Source organism: Phocoena phocoena, chromosome 6, assembly GCF_963924675.1.
Source record: "Phocoena phocoena chromosome 6, mPhoPho1.1, whole genome shotgun sequence".
Classification (NCBI taxonomy): Eukaryota; Metazoa; Chordata; class Mammalia; order Artiodactyla; family Phocoenidae; genus Phocoena; species Phocoena phocoena.
The window spans coordinates 109,260,744-109,285,527 of NC_089224.1; the positions used below are offsets into that span (position 1 = coordinate 109,260,744).

A 24,784-nucleotide genomic window follows, 5' to 3' on the forward strand; every position below is an offset into this window, starting at 1 on the left:
CTCGGCCGAGATGCTGGCATGTGAAGACAGGACAGGAGCGTGTGGTGGTCCACCTCCACGCACAGACGAGCAGAGACAGGCAGTGCTGGGCGGCAGGGGAGGCCGTCTCTGTGTCCTCTCTCCCACGTGCCGTCCCGTGGCCGGGCTTCTCCTGCAGGCTGGCCCGGGCCTCGCTCCAGCGACACCTTTTAGAGTCACAAGCCAGCCGGCAGACTGGGGAGTTTGTAGGCCAACTGCCACCTGTGTCTGCAGGCCTTTCCACCTGTCTCTGCTTCTGCTGACAAAGCTGCATCAGAAGGTACATTCCCTGGTGGTCCAGTGGATAAGACTCCGCGCTTCCAAGGCAGGGGGCACGGGTTCAGTCCCTGGTGGGGGAACTAGGATCCCACGTGCTGCGTGGTGCAGCGGGGAGAAAACAAAACAAAACAAAAAACATTTGCAAGGTGCAGCCACCCCAGAAGTATGGCTTCCTACCTTTGTTCTAGTTGGAATTACGTGCAAACGTAAATTATCCTGCGAGTCCTTCACGACCTGAGTTTGAGCCCCAGAGAGCCTCTGGGGAAGCAAATGGTGTTTTGGAATCATACCTCCCTCTGGCTCTCTTCCCTATGACACCTTTACCTACAGCAGAGAGAGGCCCCGTTGGTCGTAGCAAAGGCACAGGGTGCAGAAGCAACTGATGGCCTTGGGAAGAGCTGTGAGAAAGCGCCGTCCTCATTTTGGACAAAGTGTGTCCTGGAAGGCTGCCCTCGGGACGTGCGGGGATGCAGCCTCCAGGCGTTGCTTGGACCTGACACCAGCGAGCAGCCCAGCTGAGGGCTGTTTGGAGAGCCCCAACTGCGGGCAGGGCTCTTGGCCTGGCGTGTGGGAGGATGTGCACCCCGTGAGGGGCACGAGGCTCCCGGGGCAGAATGCCGCAGCACCCAAGGGAATCCTCCCCGCCCCAGCTGCTTCCGGGGGCCAACAGAGGAAAATGAGGAAATCCCCGTTTCCTCCCGCGGCTTCTGGTCCCTTAGCTCTGAGGACAGAGCCACGTTGGGGGCCGTTCTCAGTTTATGCTGTACCTTCTGTGGCCCAGCGGCGTCTCCAGCTAATGGGAGGTCATTTAAGTAAATGGCACTCACTGTACCGTCTGGACAGAGAGAGCGTTTAAGTCAGGGCCTAATGCACGCAGCTCCGGAGAAACGGCCCCTGGCACTCTGAAAGAGGCTGCGAAGTGCCATTTGCAGCGTTTGCGCGTTAATCTCCGGTCTCAGAGGGCGCTGGCAACAAGGCTTATGCCTCCCCTTCTCAGAAAAGGCCGGCAGAGGCCAGGGAAGAGGAAGAGAGGCGCCCTCCAGGCCAGGTGGGCCCTCACTCAGACCCGCACCATCCATCTCTTGCTGTCCCGTGGATCGCACAATTCCAGAGATCTCTTTAGCTTTAGTTAAAAAAGTGACGGCATACTCGAATCCCCCTGCCTCTGCCCACTTCCATTTCCTACCTGGTCACCCTGCTGGGGACCCTCGTCCTTCCCTCCTCGCCCGCCAGCTTCTCTCCCACTAGGGGGCGCCGGCGCCTGTGCGCGGCGGCGGCGGCGGCGGCGGGGTGGGGGGGCGTGGCCTGGGCGTGGCCGGCAGGTGGGGAGCGGGGAGAGGCGGGGAGAGGCGGGGCCGAGCAGGGCGGATGCTGAGATTCCCAGACCCACCGGAGGAGCCAGACCGACGGGTCTGAGTCAGGGGTTTCTGCGCTTGCAGAGGCTGCCTTCGGGAGCACACCGGGAAACCAACTAACTGCCCGCAGCACGTACTGCGCTGCCGCCGCTGGTTTCCGTGTGCGATGGGGTGAGGCGTCACCTCCCCAAACGCTTGAACCAAGTAGGTGCGTAAAGACGGGCCAAGCTGGGAGGCGGTTCAGTGTTTCAGACCCGCGAGCGCAGTGTAAGGTCACAGAGCTGCCAGCCGTGAACTCTGTCGCCGAATCAGAATAACACAGGCTCCATCACGGAGCCGGGACGGAGCTCGGAATCGGAGCTGACAGCTAAGAACGGCTGTGGAGGTGGCGTCCACCAAGTGTTTTCCCCACTACCGGGGAAACTGAGGCCCAGGGAGGTGGGGACACGCGTCCCATTCAGACCCGGCTCCCAGCCCCTCACGATGGTGGGGTCCTGCAGGGGAGAAGGTTCTACGTGAGACAGAGGGAGACATTCTGTCTCTCGCCGACTGTTAGAGACTAGTCCCCAAATATGATAAAAGCCCAGAAAGAACATGCTGGAGACATTCTTCCCAGATTAACCTTTTGCTGACAACCTGGACGAGGGGGCCTCAGTAGGACAGTCGTAGAGCCACCTAGTTCCCTTGACCATCCCGTCTCTTGCTGAGAACCCCGACTTGATTGTTCGGAGGCCTTGGCTCCGGACACCATCCTCCCCAGGACCGACGGCAGCAGACTTGGCTGAGAACTTGGCGGCGAAGCTCTTGCTTGAAAGGCCAGTCACACGCGTCTGTGGGAGGAGGCCGCGGCCGCAGCGAGGCCTGGCCTCGTACGGGTGGCCTCACCTCCCACCCCTCAGCAAGCGAGTGGCACTTGGCATTAGGCCGCCCTGCTCACTTAATATTTCACTCCCTCAACAACTGTCTTCCTAAATCGGCTCTAAAGAGCCTTAGGAAACAAAGAGGTGTGGGCACGAACCAGTCTTCCCCCCAAAGCCCGGGGTGAGATTTTCAACGCAGGGTATGGAAAGGGCCTCCCTCCGGCGGCATGTGCAGCCGCTTGGTGCAGGCACGAGGCCCTCACCCTTAAACGCTGCACACTGTCCGCGGCGTCACAGAGACCAGTGATTATTCCAGCCAAGCTGCCAAGGAGAGGGTGGCCTTCAGCACTCGTGACGCCAGACCGCCAATGAAACGCAAACCCGCTGCGACTTCCCGGCCCCTCAGTCCCCACAGTAGGGTCCCCGAAACCCCAGAGTAGCTGCCAGCTGAATTTGCATAAAATGGGCTGGACCTAAGGAGCCTCCCCAAATCCCTGCACTGAACCAACGGGATCCCACATCACTGAGGCCTCTGAGGGCTTCCCCCAGTGGGCGGGGCTGGAATTTGGAGCTCCCTGGGTCTCAGGCCCCTCCCCAAGCAGATGGCACCGGGACTGGTGTTGGGTTGACACCAGTAAATCAGTGACATGTAGCTCGGAGCCCAGCCTCCAGCCCAGGGGACTCTGACTGCTTCTGTGACCGGGGTCTCCTCTTTGCGCAACAAACAGCCCCGCGATACCGTGCCAGAAGTTACACTTTTATTTAACATTTAGAGGATTAACATATAGTTACAAGGTCAATATAAGCCTTCCAGTGGAAGCACTTTATTTGGTTTAATTCCATCTCCAGAGACAAATGGGCAATTCCATAACCTTTACAATGGCAACGGGCCATTTACAACACTGAAATGCCTCCAGAGTTTAGAATTAGTGCAACACACACAGATAAACCAAGAAGTTTAAAGGTGCTCGACACCAGGTTAAAATAAAATTTTGGATCACTTTTTAAAGTTTTTTTGATATAAGCACAGGAGGCAGAGCCATTAGGAAGTATGAAATCGACATTTCTGCAAAAATACTTAGCATCAACATAACTTTTTCATGTTCAGTAAACTTTTCCCCAGTAATTACAGATGTTACCAAAAGGCATTAGAGGCCTCTGCGCTACTGCTGGAGAGACAGGCTGCTGGCACCCAAAAGCTTCAGGAAGATCGTGATATAAACCCAAAGGGCAATCCCATTACAGCTTTCCATGCCTTTATATTCTTTCCTATCCTGCAAAGGAAAAATTGGGTAAACGACAGGTTCCTCTCTTTCATTTTAAGTTATTTTCAGGGTAGCTTCTTTAAAAATGAGTTATTCTTACAGCACAGTGATATCCTAGCATTGGTGGAGAAGTGACGGGCAGTGGATACGAGGGAAGGCTGAGAAAGAAGCACATGGGAAATTCCACGTTTCTACTCTACGTGAACTGCTCTATAGTAATATATAGATGATTTCACAGTAGGACTCCCAGAGTAAGTGATATACCTCAACTATCCTATAATAACTTGCTTCCTTTACTAAGCCCAGCTGGGACAGCTTTGCCCTTTCCCCATAGCCACACAGACTGTCAGAGAAGCAAACACCAAGGTTAACATTGAAAAGCACTCATTTATCCATTCTTTTTTGGACACAGGTGGTACAGAGGAAAAAAAAGGCACAGGGGATACAAGAGAATACCAGCATATTCTATTTTGGGTTTAACAGACATTAAAAGAACAAATTACTGCACTTTATGCCTTTTCCCCTAGGTTGTAAGAAATTAATCTATCCTGACCCCTAATATGAAAGATGCAATGCACATGCATTCCCAAGGCTCTAAAGTCAGATTTTTAAAAACTGTGTAGCATCCTTGTAGAGTGAAGAGTGGGCAGCTGGACTTGGTGAGATTCAGAAGTTGCTGGAGACACCCGGTCACCCTGCCACTGGGACTACTGTCCATAGGAACCACGCACCTGCTGGTTTGCAGGGACACGGGTGAGGCCCTGACTCTTCTCGCCCTTTGGCATCCTGGCTTCACCGTCATCTGCCAAGACAGTCCTCCCATGAGACTGAGGAGTGTGTGACAGTGGGGCCGCCCCTTGGGTGTTAACGGAGCGGCCCCCAGATGCCCGCAGCTGCAGAGGCTCCCTCTGGGGAAGAAAGAGCGAGGGGGTGGCTCACGCTTGCTCAAACCTGAAGCCACTTCCTCTTCCCCTGCTTTTTGTCCTTGGTATTTGCTCCCTCTTGGTTTCTTGTCACCAAGGGTTGCCTGAGCCACTCTCAGAGGCTGGTGTGTGGTCAACCCTGGTTTGCCGAGAGGAACCGTTTTCCTACCACTGAACAAAGGTCCAACCCTCAGGACCTGTCCTTTCTGTCCTTGTCCCTTCGGCTCCTGTAAGAGTTCCTTGTCTTGATTCATAAGGGTTGAGAAGCAGTGAGGATGCTCAAGGTGACCTCCTGGTTACCAAAAGCCAAACAAAAGAGGAAAGATGCCTGGTGGCATCATGCCTTGGGCTTCTGACGGCATCCTCGCTCACAGAAACTCACAGCTAATGATTTCTCTGGGCTTTTTCTGCACCGAATAAGTAGAGAAGCTATGCTGCTCTAAGGCATGAGTGACCACACGGTACATGACCTCATGTCTTCCTCAAAGACCCATAAGAGGAAGGAAATTTAGCTCAAAAAACAAACTTGATTAATTCCACTTGGCCTGGAGAGCAGGTGGGAAAATGTGGCAGCTGTAGCCACGGGATCACTTGATGAAGCACAGGGTCTTTGGTGACGAAAGCGCTAGAATCCTAAGATGTGGAGCTCGGACTTCACGGAAAGGGGAGCGTCTTCCCGTGGCAATGAGCTAACGCAGAGGTGAGACCCTCGTTCACGGTCTGCAGTTCTCATTAATAGGCGGCCAACGGGGAGAAGGTGGGCTGGGGCCTTCCTTGACCCCATGAAAGGTGGACACAGGCAGGACAGCAGGGCTGGCCCAAGAGCTGGAATTTGACTTTCGCTGTGGACTTTTCCAGGCCACTGAAGACAGGGCCCCAAACAAAAACGTGTGTACGTGAGTGTGCGTGTACATGCCCCAGTGCCCGCCACGGACACTCTGAGGCCGTGAAACGTTTCAAGGGCCAATTGTTTAGTATGAGGTGAGGACGCACAGTCAGGAAAGGACCACCGAATACCCAATGGACTGGGGAAAAGATGAGTATTTTCTAACGTAAAGGACACAGGGACACATGAGTGACATTCGGGCGCCCAGTCCACCTGGTGCAGGCCTGACCCTCCTGGTTCAGATGCGGTTCGTCTCCCCGGGAGACCAGTGGCAAAGTTTTCACGAAAGGCACAGTGTGAATTGTGGACAGGCCGGGATGCGCCAGGTGGACTGAGGGCCGAGGCCCGGGAAGGAGGGACCACGCGTCAAGCCGCCTTCTGTGGCCCCGAGTTGGACGGGGACCAAGACAGGGACAGACCTCCCCGCAAGAGGCAGCCAGGCTGGGCCAGGGGAGGAACCAGGCTACGAGGAACATGCTGGAAAAAGAAAAGAAAGAAAAAGGCAAGCCGCTGCACGTGGGGATGGATGTAGCTTCAGGCTTAGGTTCCGAGGGCCACACACCAGCAGAGCCCCAAGGCGCTGGCGGGCACCCAGGCCTGTGGAGACAAGCAGACCGAAGGGTTTCTCCTGGGAAGGCTCTCCCGAGGCTCTGGCTCCCGGAACCATCTTTAGGAATCTACAACACAAAAGACAGAGAAAGGAAAAGGCTGTTAGAGTGGCGGGCAGCAGGTCAGGGGCGGGCGCTCTGCAGCTCTGTGCAAACTGCATCGCCCTGGGGAGGGGGGAGGGGAGGGAGCACATTTAGGGCAACGGGTTACCACAGGGCGAGTCTGAGATAAGGAACCTTCACGGTTTTATCTGCAATCAGAGCAGCTAGTCTTTCCTTCAGGGGTAAGAGAAGCCGCCCAGGAGATGATGCACCCATGCACCCGCACTCATCTTTCTCATAAATTGAGTTCTGAGACGGAGAAAGAAACCAGCTTCCCAGAGTGATGCCGGGAGCCCAAAGGCCTGGTTCTCTCTCCGACTGACACTCTCAGTTCCTTGGCAGTAAAAGGCAACATCTTGGGTGAACAGGAAAACCTGTCACTCAGCGTTTACTCAGCAGTAAACCGTGAAAGTTCTTCATCTTGAGGGGACAGAAGAGAAACAGGAGACAGACTCCTCAAGCCCGGAGGTGAACACAGGGTGAGAAACAGAGAAGGTGTCATCATATAAAAGGGGGAAAGGGCAGGAATTTTTTTTTTTTTTTGAAAAGCATTTGGCTAGAAAATTCCCCATTATTGAAGACGAAAGAGTTAAATACTCGGATTACACAGAATAATTTTCTCGGAGAGGGGAAAAATCATTTAAAATACACAACACTGAGAAAAATATAACGTTTATTAGAGAGGCAGATACGAGGGTACAACTAAAAGGAGCCAGACAGATTCTTTTCTTGTAAGATAAGGAGAGAGAGAAACAGTCATGTTGGCCATATTCAAACAGAACTTACTCAGAACCCAAGTGTCTACAATAAACTCAAGTGTGGATCAGCTGGCAGGGGACCTAGCTACCACTGTAACCGTCCTTCCGGCTCCCCCAGCGGTTACAAAAACAAAAAGGTCATTAGGCATCAGAATCACCAATAAAACAAACACAAAGAAGAGTAAAACATTAAAACAACGAATTCAAGTAATCGTTTTAGTTTTTCTATTGCAGTATATACAAATCTATTGGGGCAGGGGGCGGTTATGGTTATATTTCACAGAGAGCAATTTAAAAAAACAAAAACAAAACCATAAAAGAGGACAGTCACAATTCAGTTGACCAGTTGGAACTTACTCTAGTCTAACTATTTTGGCAATTATTAAATAGTCACATGGTAGACACCACACACACACAAAAGTGCTCTGGCATTACTGACAATAAGAAACTCCTTTTGAGTTACGGGCATCGGAAAGCAGCAGCCCCGCCCACCTGGGACGGGCTTAAGGAGAGGGCAGTGTTTATGGAGCAGGCGGAACGGATTTATAAACAAGGCAGGGAAGGAAGGCTTCGACATACATTATTAACCTCTAAGTGTACCTCTAAACAAAAGGAGAAAACTTTATACACAAGCTGAGACTTTGCTACTTTCATTTTAACAGATAACTGTTGGAAGAACACAAAGTATAGTTCGGGTGGAAATGGAAATTTGTGATTCTCTGGGAATCAAGACTTCTGCTAATCCTCTGCACATTGACTAGATGGACCTGAAACTACAAGATATCTTTCACCGTTGAGTCGCTAGTACATAGCTGGTAAAGCTACTGAGGCATACAGCCTAAAATAATGATCATCATTTATGAGCCCAAATCGCCCCTCCCACCCCCGAAAGCCAGCTGAGCTCTTTCCTGAATCAGATTTGCACAACTCTAAAGAGGAGGAGGGGAAGACAAAAGAAACACCACCAACCAACGTGGTGGAATGCCGGCCGTACTTTTCAAGTCAGGCTTTTAAAAGACTCATGTTATCCTGCCTCATTTTAAGACGTTTTCAGTGCTTGGTTTGCTGTCTCCAATAATTCACAGTCTGGAAATGAGTTCATCGCAGGATAGAAAGGTTAGGTTTTAATATCTTAGGGATTCACTTGGTTACCTGCCCAAAGCTGTGACCACCTACTGCCCATCAAATCCCCACGGTCAGCTGGTTTTCTTGCTGCAGTAGTTAAAAGGAAGAACTGAAATGACTCTCCTGAGAGGTCTGGGGTCAGGGTCAGTGGCTTTATCAATATTACGGCAGCAAAGGTATAATAAAGCAAAAGAAATCTGAATTACAAAATTATATTTAAAATAAAATCAGGCTGGCCAGGGTCGGTTTCCCGCTTTTGATATTGGACCACAGTTGTGTCAGATGCAACCACTGGGGGAAGCTGGATGTAGGGGAATCTCTCTGCTTTATCTTTGCAACTTCCTGAGAATCTATAATTATTTCAAAATAAATAATGTTTTAAAAATCAGACAGTCACAGCTTCCCTGGTGGCGCAGTGGTTGGGAGTCCGCCTGCCGATGCAGCGGACGCGGGTTCGTGCCGCGGTCCGGGAAGATCCCACACGCCACGGAGCGGCTGGGCCCGTGAGCCAAGGCCACTGAACCTGCGCGTCCGGAGCCTGTGCTCCGCAACGGGAGAGGCCACAGCAGTGAGAGGCCCGCGTACCTCAAAAAAACAAAACAAAACAAAAATCAGACAGTCATTAAGTAAAGGTTACTAAATTCCATCTTGGCGGCCGTCGGGAAATGTAAGAGAGCTCTCTGCTAGACTCTGCAGCAGTCGCCCATAGCTCCTGCCAGCTCCTAGACCCCTGATATGCTGCTGTCAGTCTTAAAATCAGCTTTAAGTTGATCTGACGTTCGAAAAGGAGCCCACAGTGTAGAAGCAAGGAGCTAATATCCTGTTTGAGTAGGAAGGACATGAATAAATAATTTTCAAAGCCAAATAAAAAGAGAATCTCAACCCCATACCTTTATTTTAGTTGGTTCTCTGTGATCTCAGGGAAGATTCTAGAAATGAGCACAGCCATTGGGCATGTCACCAATTTCACTACCTATCCTGCCAATTTAAAAATGCAAATCCCCATGTGACCCAGATTCTTTGAAGATGGTGAACCATAAAACGAGCTAGAAATTCTAAAACAGTTTTCAGTAAATTCACACTTTGGGTCTTAAAGATGCCAATGATTAAAAAACAAACCAAAAAACCCTTGAAAAGTGACGTGCTGGGGTCTGTGTGTAGAAGCAGTTGCTTACAAGGGTCTATTCACAGCCCCACCTGGGCAAGTATGAACGGAATACAGCTCCACCTCCCACAAAACCTCCAACAGAACAGAATGAAGTGAGCTGTTTTTATGTAAGTTTATCTAAACAGCACCAGCACATCTGATCAGCTCTTTCAACTGGCAGAAGGAAGGAAGATCAGTAGTCATATGTAAAAATCAACTGGTTGATCGACCAAAGTTTTCCATATTTCAATTGGTTGCTTAGGATCATGTAGACATAACCTGAAAACACGGTGATCTAACAATTATCTTAAACATGTTTAAGGAAATATACACACTTTTGGTACCAATCTTATTCTTTACTTATTCTATACTTCCTTGATGACTTCCTTCGAAGTGAATGACTGTAAAATTGAACAAACTAGCGTAGTTCGGTTTATGAAGTTACAAAATGTAACATTCTAAGGTAGCTCAATTTCTGGCAGGTACTACATATAAATAAGAGAACTGAAGTCTTCTGCACCCCTAGGACGTGCATGGACATTTAGATTCAGAAATACGGATTAGAAGCTAGAAGGCAACTTTTTGGTTATCTACCGATGCTGCCCAAGAAGAAATGTTTATCAGATTTCAAAGGACACAGTTGTACATTGGCAGCTGGCAGCTTTCCAAGTAAAATGTCATTAGCAAGTGAAACTTGATTATCGTCAAAACCAGCCCAGGAAATTCAGGTGTAAGATGCCTGAAAGTCCACCTCGTCCCTAAAAGAAACTGCGACGCTCCCCATCCAGTCTTTTGAAGAACTGCCTGTAACAGTCATAGTTGTGGGGAGAAACAACTCCAATGTTTTAAAGTTTTTTGTGTTTTTGGTTTTTTTTTAAGTTGTATTAAATATAAGTCTTAGCACCTTTGGCATTTTTGTCCAAATAGACTTCGACGTATGAAGTGGGGACATAACCCTCTTCGTCTTCACTTCTCCGGATGCGGGTCCACCCGTCACCTTTGTCTTCCTCTATAACGTACAGTGTTTCTCCTTCAACTACTGAAATGGTTCCTTCGTTCTGACCTGAAAAAGCGATATCAGAGTACTTTAGGTTTCTTGTCAAATCCGGGTTGAGAGCACAGCTTTGCAACGACGAAGCAAGTGTAGGGAAAGATGGACGCACTGACCCTTCTGCTCTCCTCCCACACAGAAGCTTCCAGGTCCTCACCTTGCGTCTCTCTAGGACCCTCTTCTAACTCCTCCTGGGAGCCCTCTCGTTCCTCCCTCCCAGAACAGGAGGTAATTTCCGCAGAGGAAATCTTGGGACTGCTTCTCTACTCTTCCCTGAAGGTACTCCTATGGCGTCAATTACATCTCTTTACACAGCACCCCGACTTTTCTTTTTCCTGTTCTGGTTCTCGTCTGAGGCAAGGTTCCACTTCGCCTTCTGCCTGAAGCCCGTTTCCACCTTGATGGTACCCGGGCACCTGGAACGCGATAGGGGTGAACCCGGACTCACTGTTTTTCCTCCCACTTTCCCATTTCAGTGGACATCTCCATCATCCCAGGAATGCAACTTCAGGGATCATCTGTGATTTCCTCCCCTCTTTGTATACTGGCTGCAGCATCTCTGCGTCCATTCCTTAATCAAGGCCCCGAACACCATTTGCTAAGATAATTTCAAAAGACTAGCCGCCATCGCCCAAGCAGTGTCCTGAAAGGCAGACTGTTTAGGGGGCTGTTAATAGCGGTACTGTGGGCGCGGGGTGGGGAGAGGGATGGTGTGGCCGTGAAGTAAAACCGGGAACATTTAACCTGGTACTTCCCTTTCTTATTTTGCCATAATGAATATTTAGTTTATTAAAGACTCTAAAAGTCCTAGAGTAAAGGGAATTCCCTGGTGGTCCAGTGGTTAGGACTCCGTACTTCCACTGCAGGGGGCCCAGGTTCAATCCCTAGTCAGAGAACTAAGATCCTGCAAGCTGTGAGGTGTGGCCAAAAGAAAAAAAAAAAAAAAAAGTCCTACAGTAAAGAAATTCATTTGTCCCAGGGCTTCTGAAAATGATCTGAGCTCTGACTGCTTCTTTCACATCGTCCTTATCAGCAGCCTGCGAGATGCCGTTTCAAGGCTCACAGTTTGGGAAACACCAGGCTAGTCTTTCTAACCAACTTCCCTGTCTTCTAACCGACCCGACACATAGAGTAAATGTCTCAAGGTACAGCTCTGCTCGTGTCAGCAACCTGCTCAAATACTTTCAGTAGCTTCTCGACGTTTGCCAAATAAAATCCAGATGTTTCTGTTACCCATACCGCCCCACTGGCACCGCCTACCCCCTCATCTTACCACCTAAGACATCTGAGCGCCAGCCATACGAACCCCATACCTTCCTCGCTCCACGCTTGGCAGTGCCCGTGCCTCTGACACACTTCAGCACGGACAGTCCTCCAAACCCCCTTAAGGAGGTGATCTCATCCTCGCGTGAATCCCCCGTCACTCTGTACCCCTCCTCTGGTGAATATTGCAGGCGGCCCTCTCTCTACGTGTGTCTGCCTTATTTCCTCCAAAGGTGGATGCCAGAACATACCATCTGCCTGCCACCCTTTCAGGGGTCTTTACAAGACAGAAGTTCTATAAGTATTGAATGAATGGATGAAATAATCATTATTCCACACTGTCTGCTTCAGTTAAGCTCACTGAAAGTTGCTCGAACGTACAGCCATCGACCAGATCATAATCACAAACACAAATACCACGAGCAGAGCGAAAGAGCGATGAGGGAAAGCTCTGGACGACTTCAAAAGAAAGCCTGATCACAGAAAGAGAAGAGTGACTCAGACAGTTCATGAGAAGTGGGGGGAATTAGGTGAGACGCGGTGTTACCTTCGAACGTGTAGAGAGCTTTACACGTCCCTATGGCGGGGAGGGATTCCTCATCATCAAACTCATCATCGAAATCCGTGGCCAGCACCTTGACCTCACTCTCCTGACTCCGCTCCTCTGTGTAACTGCCATCCGGGCTGCTCAAGAAAGCAAAACACACAGCAACTATAGCCACTGACCCCAGCGAGGGCTTGAATTCAGCCCCCCGCGAGAGCAAACTGCTTGCAACCCGCCCCCGTCCCCATCCCCCGATTGCTGTAACTAGGACCATCTTCAATCACCCCACGGGCTCGGGCACCATCCACGGGGACTTAGACACCTGCACCGTGGGAAATATCACAGGCCAATCATCCCAGACGCTTGGGATCTAACAAGTACCTTGTGCTCGTCTCCGATTCCAGAATTGACCAAAAAATACAAAGTCAAAAGAAAGCAGGCGCCGTACAGATACTGTACCTCTCCCGATCCTGTGCACAGCTGTTGACGGCTGGGGGGTTCTGCACATCGTACATGCCGCTCTGCCGACGGGCCTGTTCGCTGCGTGCTGGGAGTCTGCCTTCAACCTCGGCCAGCCAGGCCTGCAAACAGAAGGCACGAAAGCATGGTCTGAGCTCAGCTGAGGGCCTGACCGTGCAGGCTTCAGGCCCCAAATCGGGGCTGCTCGCTGGTCATTGAAGCAGACTGGAGAAGGACCCCGTGGGGGCAGAGTCTCCAGTTTGTGTGCCTTGACTGTATAAATGTACTCAAAGGCAAAGTTGGAGAAGTACAGGCAAACATATTTGGCCACTGCTCATAATGTGGCAGAAAGACACTGGCCTCCGTTATACTCCTGGGCTTTTTCAGCAGCTGTGTGATTTTGGTTAAGTCATTTCTAGTTCCTTCTGGTTCCAGAAATTCTGTGACCATGAGGTCACACTGGGAAACATGAGGGTTCCTGCCACACTTAAGCCATGACTCAGTTTGAAAGCCACACTTCCCATTTTTGTTAAGGAGTGTAACTTTTTTTTTTTAAATAGTGAAGAAAACTCATACATAGGAAATCAAAGTAGATCAGAGTATCTTCAGCAACATTGGAAATCGTGTAAAAGAGGCAAAGAATCAAAATGATCCGAAAAGGACATTTCTAGGTTCTAAAACCTCAAATGCTAATACCTTATTGACAGATTCTAGAAAGAATGAAAAAAGCCATATTTGACCTTTTATTGCTAGAAATAATCTATTCTAGTTGGAACACTCAGTTACTAATTTATTTTTCCAGGCTTTGTAGTCTTTACATTTCGAGGGGAAAAAGAAGCCTTCTGACCACAGCTTTTTTTTTTTTTTTGCGGTACGTGGGCCTCTCACTGTTGTGGCCTCTCTCGTTGCGGAGCACAGGCTCCGGACGCGCAGGCTCAGCGGCCATGGCTCACGGGCCCAGCCACTCCATGGCATGTGGGATCTTCCCAGACCGGGGCACGAACCCGTGTCCCCTGCATCAGCAGGCGGACTCTCAACCACTGCACCACCAGGGAAGCCCTGCCCACAGCTTTTGAGTGCCCTACTCCCTCCGTAAAAGATTTATTATTTGTGTTTCTTTCTCATTTCTTATGTGTGTTTCCTATTGTTTTTCACATATATCATCTTTTAATAATGGATCCTTTGAAAGAACAGTAACATATTTCAATGGTTTCCCCCCTCAGAATTAAACCCTTGTATTTATGATCAATTGATTTGCGACAAAGGGGCCAAGACAATTCAAGGAGGAAAAGGCCTTTTCAACAAATGGTGCTGGGACAACATAAAAAAGAATGAAGGTGGACCTCTACCTTTAACCATATACAAAAATTAACTCAAAACGAACCGTAGACCTAAATGTAAAAGCTAAAACTTAGAAGAAAACATAAGCATAAATGTTTGTGATCTTGGATTAGGCACTGGTAACTTAGCTATGACACCAAAAGCACAAGTGACAGAAGAAAAAAAAAAATTGATTCCATCAAAATTAAGACTTTTGGGGACTTCCCTGGCAGTCCAGTGTTTAGGACTCGGTGCTTTAACTGCCGTGGCCCGGGTTCAATCCCTGGTCGGGGAACCAAGATCCTGCAAGCCGTGTGGCATGGCCAAAAAAACAAAAACATAAATAAAACTTTTGTGTTTCAAAGGACACCTTGAAGAGAGTAAAATAACAATCCACCGAATGGGAGAAAATATTTGTAAATCCTAGATCTGACAAGGAATTTGCATCCAGAGTATATTTTGAAAACTTTTACACCGATACCAAAGCCAGGCAAGGACATTACAAGAAAATTACAAATATCAATGGCTTTTTAAAAATTGTCTTTTGGATTCACTGAGATGATGGACGACCGTATATTCCCAATTATACCCACTGTCAACAGGAGATGAAGTAGAACAACTTAAGTGAAACACTTAGATGAAAAAAAAACAACGAACACTGTATACAAATATAACCTTAAATAGTGTCCCTTTTAAGGGACACCAATAAAATAGGATATGCTGAAAAGCTGAACACCCAGTGGATGACAGTGTCTTTTTCCTTTTATCGTAACTCGTGAGACACCTGATTTTTCCAGCTGCATCTCTCGCGGGGAAAGAAACAATGGCGATTTACAACCATGTGCGTCTCGTGACCCCCTACACCCACTTCTATTTCTTTTTTTTCCAACAAAGCTTTTCCACAACAGCTTCTTCCTACCTCAAATTTCTGGGCCTCCAGTCGCAGCTTTTCTATATTTTGGCTGACTTCTGCTAATTTGTGATCCAAACTGGCGGGGTCTCCCATTTGCGGATTCTTTAGGTAGACATCTTTCATTTTTGTGATGGCATCTCTGAAAAGAAGGGGCAGAACGTGGTAAAGGTTAATGCTGTCGTCAGCCAGTCATATTCTCCCACCACCATGAAAACTACGGCAATGAGGGCGTGGCGAGACTGCACCGCGGTGTGGATTGGAGGGGGATACTAGGTCAGCCTCCCTTCTAAAACGTCTCTATAAGGATTCTGCTACCAAGGTCTGTATGATCCAGAGACCCATATTTAAATTCCAGTTGCCTTTTCTGAACGAAATCTCCCTCGTCTTTAGCGATTGAGAAACGTAAGTTAATCCTGCACATCACTTTGCCCTACATAGCAAGAGACAAAACCCCAGTATTTCCGTGTACATGTTTTGCATGCAAACCCTGGGTCTCGTGGGCTGCAATGTTTACCTCATGAAGAAGCGCAGGTCATTGCTTTGGGAATTCTAAAGATTAAGTTAAACAGTTCGATTTCAACGATTTCAACTATTAAGAAACGGAACCCACAGTCGGGATCCGTGACAGGTGGGCAACAGAGCCTTAAAGCTATACACTGCATGATCCCACACCCCTCCTGCAATCCTGTCTGGAAGGCCGCCCATAGCAGCCCTCTGAAGGTTGTTTCTAGGACCAGAGAGCTCTGCTAACTGGAACCCTGGCTTCAAGGCACTTCAGGAGCATTCGAGTTAAATTTAGAGCAAATGGCTCCCTGCCGAGGGTGAGGGGCTAACTTTAATGAGCTTCAGCAAAAGAAACTCTACACCAATCACCCAGCATAAGACCAACAACACAAACTGTATTTTGAGTCACGGGAAATAGTTTAATCAAAAATACAGAAATAAGTGGAAGAGAATTTCCACAAGTCCTCACCACCCCTCCACCTGCCCCCCTGCCTCTGAGCCCGTATTGCCCCTTGGTGGGCACAATGAACCCTCTGTTCTTCCCTAAGACCAGGTCTCCACGGGAGCCCTCCACCCACTTGCCCTCCCAGCCCACTTACCTCGCTCTACTTTCTTTTATTTCCACTGCATGTATCTCTTCCCAACATTATATGACTTGTTATTATGCTTGTTTATTGTCTGTCTCTCCCACCTAGAACAGCAGCTCTCCGAGGAGCTCTCTGGGCTCAAGCCCTTTATGACCATGATAAACCCCCAGTGACCGGACCACGCCTGGTGCACTATAGATCTCACTAAGTATTTGTTACATGAGTAAACGTCCCTACAACAAACAAACTGCAAGGTCATCCACACGTACACAAGTCTTCTCTCGACTTCATGGCCTATACCTCCGGTACCCTATTTCTCAGCAAAACTTCTCAAAAGAGTTGTTTAAAATCACTATCTCGCATTCCTCTCATCCAGGTCTCTCCTAATGAATCTCTGCAGGTTTTTCAATTTTGTTAATCATTTCAAGGAAGCAGCTTTTGGCTCTGTTCATCCTCTCTGTTGAATGTGTGATTCTATGTCATTAATTGATAGTTTCCTTTATCGTTCCCTTTCTTCTATTTTCTTTGGTTCAATTTGCTACTCTTTCTAACTTCTTAAGAGGGGTGCTTAGCTCATTGATTTGCAGCCTTCTTTGTTTCTAATATGTATTGGAAGCTTTAAATTTCCTTTTATAAGCATGGCTTTAGTGACATCCCCAAAACGGAGATGGAGAATGTACGTTAAGGTTAAGGCTCAGTTCTATTTCATATATTTTCTAGTATCTATGATGACTTCTTCCTTAATCTATGTGTTACTTAGAGCCACATTTCTTTCTTTTTTTTTTTTTAAGCAGTAAAAACAGATTTTCTTTTAAAAAAACAAAAAACAATTGCAATCGGGGAAAAGACACCTCAGTTTAGAGCTGGGCTCAATTCCTAATATAGTAAAGACAGCTGGGGATTTTTAGCCAATAAGCAGAATGAGGGACTCGGTGGATGGAAAATCAAAGGTGAATGGAATGATTCCTGCTAAACCAACTTAACAGGATCCTTCCTGACTTCATGCCAGAGTGATAAGAAGGGTGGGAGCCTTTCTAACTTGACTGAGCAGGCTTCTTGCCGTAACTGAGCCCTGCGGAGAGCCACATTTTATTTTATTTTTTAAGGGGGTATAGTTGTTTTACAATGTTGTTAGTTGAGAGCCACATATCTTTCTTTCTTTTTTTTTTTTTTTTGGTATGCGGGCCTCTCACTGTTGTGGCCTCTCCGGCTGTGGAGCACAGGCTCCGGACACGCAGGCTCAGCGGCCATGGCTCACGGGCCCAGCCGCTCCGCGGCATGTGGGATCTTCCCGGACTGGGGCACGAACCCGTGTCCCCTGCATTGGCAGGCAGACTCTCAACCACTGCGCCACCAGGGAAGCCCCACATTTCTTAATTTCTAAATTTTTGTTACTGATATCCAGCTTAATTGCAACCTTCAGAGAACGTACTTTGAATGATGTCTATCCTTTGATGTTTGTTGAGATTCATTTTATAAAACCAGGATATGCCCAATTTTTGGAAATGTTCTATGTGTGCTTGCAAAGAATGTGTAGCATGCAGCTATTGGATATCTATCTGTGTATTAGGTCAATTTTGTTAATTATTTTGTTCAAATCCTCTATCCTGACTCTCTGCTAATCTATTCTATCAATTACCGAGAAAAGTGCGTGAAGAATCTCCCACTATAATGATGTATTCGTATTTCTTGTACTTATGTCGGAAGGTTAATAGCATAACCTTTTCTATATTTTGAGGTGATGCTAGTATGGTTCTACAGATTTAAAATTGTATCTCTTCTTGGTAAATTGAGCCATTTGTTATTTGAATCGTTTATTTTATGAAGTTGATCCTTTTGAGCTGAATAGTTTGGGGTGTTTTTTGGCCTGAAAGTCAGTCTTCTCACACCAGTTTTCCTTCTGGTCGGTACCTGCATGGTCTGTCGTTTTCCATTCTTTTTTAAAAATAATTAATTAATTAAATTTTGGCTGCATTGGGTCTTCGTCATTGCGCGCACGCTTCTCATTGCAGTGGCTTCTCTTGTTGCGGAGCACGGACTATAGGCATGCGGGCTTCAGTAGTTGTGGCACGTGGGCTCAGTAGTTGCGGCTCACGGGCTTAGTTGCTCTGTGGCATGTGGGACCTTCCCAGACCAGGGCTCGAACCCCTGACCCCTGCATTGGCAGGCGGATTCTTTTTTTCTTTTTTTAAAATTAATTAATTAATTTATTTATTTTTGGCTGTGTTGGGTCTTCGTTTCTGTGCGAGGGCTTTCTCTAGTTGCTGCGAGCAGGGGCCACTCTTCATCACGGTGCGTGGGCCTCTCAATGTCGCAGCCTCTCTTGTCGCGGAGCACAAGCTCCAGACACGCATGCTCAGTAGCTGTGGCTCACAGGCCTAGTTGCTCCGTGGCATGTGGGATCTTCCCAGACCAGGGCTCGAACCCGTGTCCCCTGCATTGGCAGGCAGATTCTCAACCACTGCACCACCAGGGAAGCCCTGGCAGGCGGATTCTTAACCACTGTGCCACCAGGGAAGCCCCATCTTTTTCCAGTCTTTGCTTTCAACCTTTCTGCACTTTATGAGTTGGACGTGTCTTTTGTAACTAGCATACGTGTGGGTTTTAGTTTTTTGTCCAGTCTGAAAATCTCTTAGTTGGAACATGTAGTCTGTTCACATTTACCATACTGATTCATTTTATTTTACAAACACGATATGCCAGGCAGTGTCCTCAGCACTTGACATACCCTGACACACTTAATCCTCATAGACAGGCATATTAACTCCCTTTTCAAGGTGAGGAAACCGAGGTGCTAAGAGGTTAAGAATCTTGTCCAAAGTTTGCAAAAGAAACAGGTGGAACCAGATTGGAATCCGGGGTGTCTAGTGTGCTTGGTATTTTAAATCTTCCACTCTATTTTGTGCTTTTGATTTGTCCTGCCTATTCTATATATTAATATTTTTTCTCTCCTTTCTTGCCTTTTTGGATTATTAAAAATAACAAAACCGAAAACAAACAAAAATCCAGGCTTTTCCAGATCGTGCCACCTCTGCTCAAAACCTTTTATTTTCTGATCCTCCTGCACAGAATGTAAGTTGCATGGGAACAGATGTTTTTGATGTTTTGTTCATCGCTTTATCCTCATTGCTATAGCTAGAATATTTCCTTGTACACAGTGAATGCTCGACAAACAGAGGTGAAGTGAATGGTTGAACGTGATTTGCCTTATTACCAGCAAGCGCTGCTCTGGGGTTTCAAACGTTAACCAAGTTCCGCGGCCACAACCCAAGTGACAGAGAAACTTTTCTGCATGATATCAAACAATTACAGAGAGTCTGTCAATAACCTATAAAATGTCATTTCAGATATTTGAGTCATAACTTGTTACTCCTGTACAAAATATAAGTGCTCACTTAGTAAACAGCAGGAGGTTTATAATACCTTTATAAACCCTTTTATATTTGGTCCCAGATGTTATAAAAACATACAAAGACTTTTATTTATAAAAAGTACAAAAAATTTTTATTTCATAAAGTATATTTTTAATATAAAACTAGAACAAAGTTCATCATATGTGTTCCTCTTTTTAACATACTGCAACAATGTTTATAAAACGATCTATTTTTCAGGAGTTGCTCTCCCAGAGATTAAAAAAAAAAATCAAAACCCACTTTTCTTTTGCATGTACTTAAACTGACTGCCTTACCAAGTTTGTTTATTTTTTGCACAACCAAGTTTTAACCCCAGCTTCGATATAACTAAATTTACGTAGGACTACAATTTGGCCTACTTACGGAGCACAAAACCTCACGTTATCTTTTAAGTTCAAATCGCCATTAATGATGATTCACTTAATTCCGTCAGTGAGAATATAGAAGGTGAGAGAATAAAAAGTGGCTTTTCTTTTCCTTTTTCTTTTTTTAACTGGAGTACCGTTGATTTCCAATGTTGTGTTAGTTTCAGGTGTACAGCAAAGTGATTCAGTTATACATACACATATCTTTTTCTTTCCAGATTCTTTTCCCTTATAGGTTATTATAAAATATTGAGTATAGTTCCCTAAAGTGGCTTTTCAATCAGGATTATTAGCAAGTATCCCCTAAATGATGTGAAGGTATTATTCGTTATAAATGTGGGAAGGAAGTGCAAATGGGAAGAGATATTGAATCTTTTCCTAATTTTTTCTTTTCTTTTTTTGCATATGTACCAACCTACCATCCCTAGGATCAAACTTATAGAACAGCTCAGGAACCAGGGGACTCTCACAGTGGGAGCCTGGGCAGATGGGCAGGTGCTTGTCAAGAACAAGCAAATATTTACACCTCTAATGGCTGGTGGTGTGTATAAGACATACTGTGACTTGTTTTCTAGATACCATCAACACACTCTATAAAAAGACAAGAAGACATGAGAATCTATAGGAAGGCTGATTTTTACTTACCCTCAAATAGAAAGACAAGTACATTTTGTATCCAAAGCTCCGACGTGGGGCAAGGGATAGGGTGGGGGTCATGCCACTTTGCTCTTCCTCATTTGTACAAAAACTTCACCTCTACACTCATGATAGAGAGAAAACAGGAGTTCCCTGGTGGCCTAGTGGTTAGGATTCCGGGCTTTCACTGCCACAACCCAGGTTCAATCCCTGGTCGGGGAACTAAGATCCTACAAGCCACGTGGTATGGCCAAACTAAACAAAAAGAAACAAACAAAAACCACCAGAAAATCTTTTTGAAGCCAGTTGGAGCCTGAGATGTCTTGTCATTGTCTGAAGATTCTTCAATCACTACATGTGCCTCTCTATCCAGAAAGCTAGAGAGGCACCATTTGTCCCCATTGGAATGGCAGGTTTTTGCAGCAATCGTTGCATATGGATTATATAGATTGAAGAGCAGGGGAAATACTAAAATGTCTGTTTATTTGATCCACATGCGCGTGGCAGCCCAAGGCTTTGTTATGGGAGCAATGACTCTTGGTGTGGGCTATTCCACGTACCGAGAATTCTGGGCAAAACCTAAACCTTGGAACAGGAGATGCTGTCTTGGTCTTGTTGGCGGTGCTTGCTTTAGTTAGACATCTCATATTGAGATTGTATGTTTATGTTGAAAATAAACTGGGTCAGACAATAACATGGTAATTTGAACACTGGCGTCCTTTCTTGCAGGTTTGGTTTGCCTGGTGACCAAGCTACCGTGACTAGTTCACTAGCTAGGTCATTCAGGGGTGTCAAATTAGCACAGAAGAAACATGTCACTTTTAAATGCACTTGGTAGTGGTACAACGTCCACCTTATTTTTTTTTTTTAAGATTTATTTATCATTAATTTATTTTATTTATTTTTGACTGTGTCAGGTCTTAGTTGCGGCATGGGGGATCTTCGTTGTGACGCGCGGGCTTCTCTCTAGTTGTGGCGCGTGGGTTTTCTCTTCTCTAGTTGTGGAGTGCGGGTTTTCTCTTCGCTAGTTGTGGTACACAGTCTCCAGGGTGCGTGGGCTCTGTAGTTTGTGGCACGCAGGCTCTCTCACTGAGGCGTGCAAGCTCAGTAGTTGTGGCGCGTAGGCTTAGTTGCCCCGCGGCATGTGGGATCTTAGTTCCCCGACCAGGGATCGAACCCACGGTCCCCTGCATTGTCAGGCGGATTCTTTACCACTGGACCACCAGGGAAGCCCCCAATGTCCACCTTCTTAAACTCTTCTGATGAAATTAGTTCTAAAGAGGACAACACGCCAATCAATCCTGAAATGCTCCCAGTTAGTTGCTGCAGAATATCATATGCTTTTGGTGTACTGTAGGACTCTGATTTACCCCAGTTAATTTAACTCTGACTGCCTTGTGGACTGAGTACTGTTTTGAGGGCTGGTTGGCTTTTGAGGAACGCTTTCAGGAACAGAATACAACATTATAAACCTCCTGGCAATTATATGTATGTTTTTAAACCAAACCTAAAAAGCTGATAACAGAGCTGCTTAGAAGTAGTATTTATTTCAGAATCATAGTTGTAAATATGAAAATAACTTAAGGGACTTCCCTGGTGGTGCAGTGGTTAAGAATCTACCTGCCAATGCAGGGGACATGGGTTCGATCCCCGATCTGGGAAGATCCCACATGCCGCAGAGCAACTAAGCCCGCGTGCCTAGAGCCCGTGCTCCACAACAAAGAGAAGCTACCACAATGAGAAGCCCGCGCACAGCAACGAAGAGTAGCCCCTGCTCGCCACAACTAGAGAAAAACCACACGCAGCAATGAAGACCCAACGCAGCCATAAAGAAATTAATTAATTTAAACAAAAGAAAATAATTGTAGATCCCCGTTTAGCACTTTTGTAATTGCAGAGCTATATTTTGCTGCTGTTATATTAGAATATTTTTTTTATTAGAGTAAAATTGCCAAACACATGGCTGAAATAATCACTTGGATTAAAATCTGATGCAGGGCCTCCCATCTTTCCAAACCGAACTCAAATGTCTTAATAAGTCATATTGATCCACTCTACCTTTGATCCATCTCCTTTTGAATTTCTTTATTTAATTCATCGACTTTCTGTTGTAGCTTTTTCCTTCTCTGTTCAGGTGGGAGGTTGCTGAAATCTTCTGGAGTCGCACCCTGCAGATGCAAAAAGAAATAGAAACCTCACGGCACTCCTTGACAAAAAGACATGGAGGGAAGCCTGCGGGAAAGAGTCCCCAGACAACAGGGCAATGCAGACGTCTGCATGTGTTTTCATGAACTAAATTAAGCTCTTTCCCACGACACCCAGCTGAGATGCAAAAATCAGTGCATGCAAACTGCAAAAGGCCCGCAAACCGTTTTCATGCCGGCCCAGACACCTCTGACAAGGCAGGGAGCACCGAGACAGGAAGATATACTTTTGACTCCAGAGAGGATCAATGAAAAACAAATTTGGAGACTGATTCTGCACTTTAGTGTCAGTGTCGGTGGCAACACTGAAGCTTTAGGTTTGTTTCTTCACATAAAACAGTGATAAGTGCCCCCGCCAACTGTTTCATTTCGATGGCACTGCTTCCCCCCACCCCACCCAGTCTGAGTATTCCTTCCCGTCTCTTCACACGGGCTGAGGCCGAAAGTTTCCATCCCCGTGAAGTGACAGATGGGACGTCTAGTTCCTCAGAGAATTTGGGTAAAAGGGACATTAAAAAAAAAAATCCCCCCCCCTCCCTCCCATGCACTCTTCTTGCCTCTGCTGCCTCTAAAAATCTGGTCGGTTCTTTTCCATCATCTTGAGGGTCATCTCAGAGAATTCATAGAGAACACCGCCCCCAGCCCCAAATTCAAACCCAACTTCCCAGAGCGTATGAAGTCAGCCTCAGCTGTTTCTAATTCATCAGAAGAAGTGTACCTTGATATCCTGATTCCCTTTCAAAAAAATTGCTCTCTCTCCTCTGTGCATGTGACTTAAGTAGAAAATATCAACCGTGAGTTTCTAGACTCCTACCTACGCTTACACGTCAGAAGCTGTACCTAAGTTGTGGCCATCAAGTGCTTTTCCTTAAATGAGGCTATTTTCATAAAGAAAGAGAAATTTATCAATAGCCAGGGATAAGCCAGGGAATTTAGAAAAGGGATTTTGCTTTAGAACCAATTAAACAAAGGCAAGACGGGCTTGCCTGGGAGTGGGTGGAAAAGAAGGGACCCGGATAATGTAATTGCAAAATTAGCTTGAGTTTGCCAAGCCGCTTACACGGGGGCTTGTGACTGAAGTTCCTAGGCTGCTTATGAGAAAACGCCGGGCTGCTGGGCCGGAAGTTAGTGATTCAGCAAATAGTTCACCACTAAGGCCACCAAAGACCTTTCAGCTAATAGTCTCAAAGACGTGTGTGTGCGTGTGTGTGTGTGTGTGTGTGTGTGAGTGAGTGAAAAGCAAAACAGAAGCGATTATTCCCTAATGCCAAACCAAGGAAGTTCAACTTGCTTCTAAAACTAAGATGAAGCCAAGTAATCTTCAATATAAAAATAAAGCAGACTTGTTTTCCCTTTTCCATATACTATTGTGCTATAACACTTGAAACCTTAATTAAGTTATTTAATTTTCTCAACTCAATCACTGAGCCTGAAAGCTCAGTACTTTGTTCTCATGCTGAATTGACTTAAAACAGATCAGCATGTTTTCTAGAACAGAGATTTTGGTTTTGTTTTCATTTTTGTTTTAATGCTAGAATGCGACAAAACACAGCGTGAGATACACTGCTGCAGAGGTCAGCAAACCTAGTAAGCAGTCAGTGTTCATTCATACATATTTATTGAGCCTCGCTATGTGCTATGAGACCCAAAAGAACTTTCTCAGTGATGGAAATGTTCTCACATCTGCACCGTCCAATATAGTAGCCACATATGGCTGTTGAGCCCTTGAAGTGTGCCCAGTACAACTGTGGAACTGAATTTTAAAACTTTAGTTACTTTTCATTTAAATTAAGTTAAATTTAATTAAGTTACCTGTGGTGAGTGGATACCACATTGTACAACATAGGTCTAGACTGTGAACAGGTATAAGGTTTGCACTGGATAAACAGGTGCAAAAAAAACTGTAGTATACAACACTCTAACTTATGACTTATAAATAGATGGCCCAAACAACAACAACAAACGCAACCCTGATTATCTACAAAAACGAAAGCAATTAAATAATAAATGATCCCCTTCACTTGATCAGGAGTTAGTCTAACTGACCAGTTAGGTCCCTTTCAATAGATATTCTATACTTCTGTGTTGTTATTCAAAAACTCATCCCAGTAACTATGCCTCAAACAAACTTCATGTTACCATTGGAGATTCAGGTCAACAGCTTCTTCTAGATCCAAAGAAACTCAAGGTTTCTGGAAA

At 46.4% G+C, this 24,784-nt stretch overlaps 1 protein-coding gene across 1 annotated transcript in view; it reads right to left on the bottom strand.

Annotated features, from left to right (window-relative positions):
- Positions 1-10,210: 10,210 nt before the first annotated feature.
- Positions 10,211-24,784, bottom strand: part of FNBP1 (formin binding protein 1) — a 91,045-nt gene continuing 76,471 nt past the window's right edge. Inside the window, exons 10-14 of the mRNA XM_065878510.1 lie at positions 22,440-22,549; positions 14,883-15,015; positions 12,644-12,765; positions 12,188-12,324; positions 10,211-10,389 (exon numbers count right to left, since the gene is read on the bottom strand). Coding sequence (XP_065734582.1) covers positions 10,211-10,389; positions 12,188-12,324; positions 12,644-12,765; positions 14,883-15,015; positions 22,440-22,549 — 681 coding nt within the window. The remainder of the gene's footprint in view (positions 10,390-12,187; positions 12,325-12,643; positions 12,766-14,882; positions 15,016-22,439; positions 22,550-24,784) is intronic.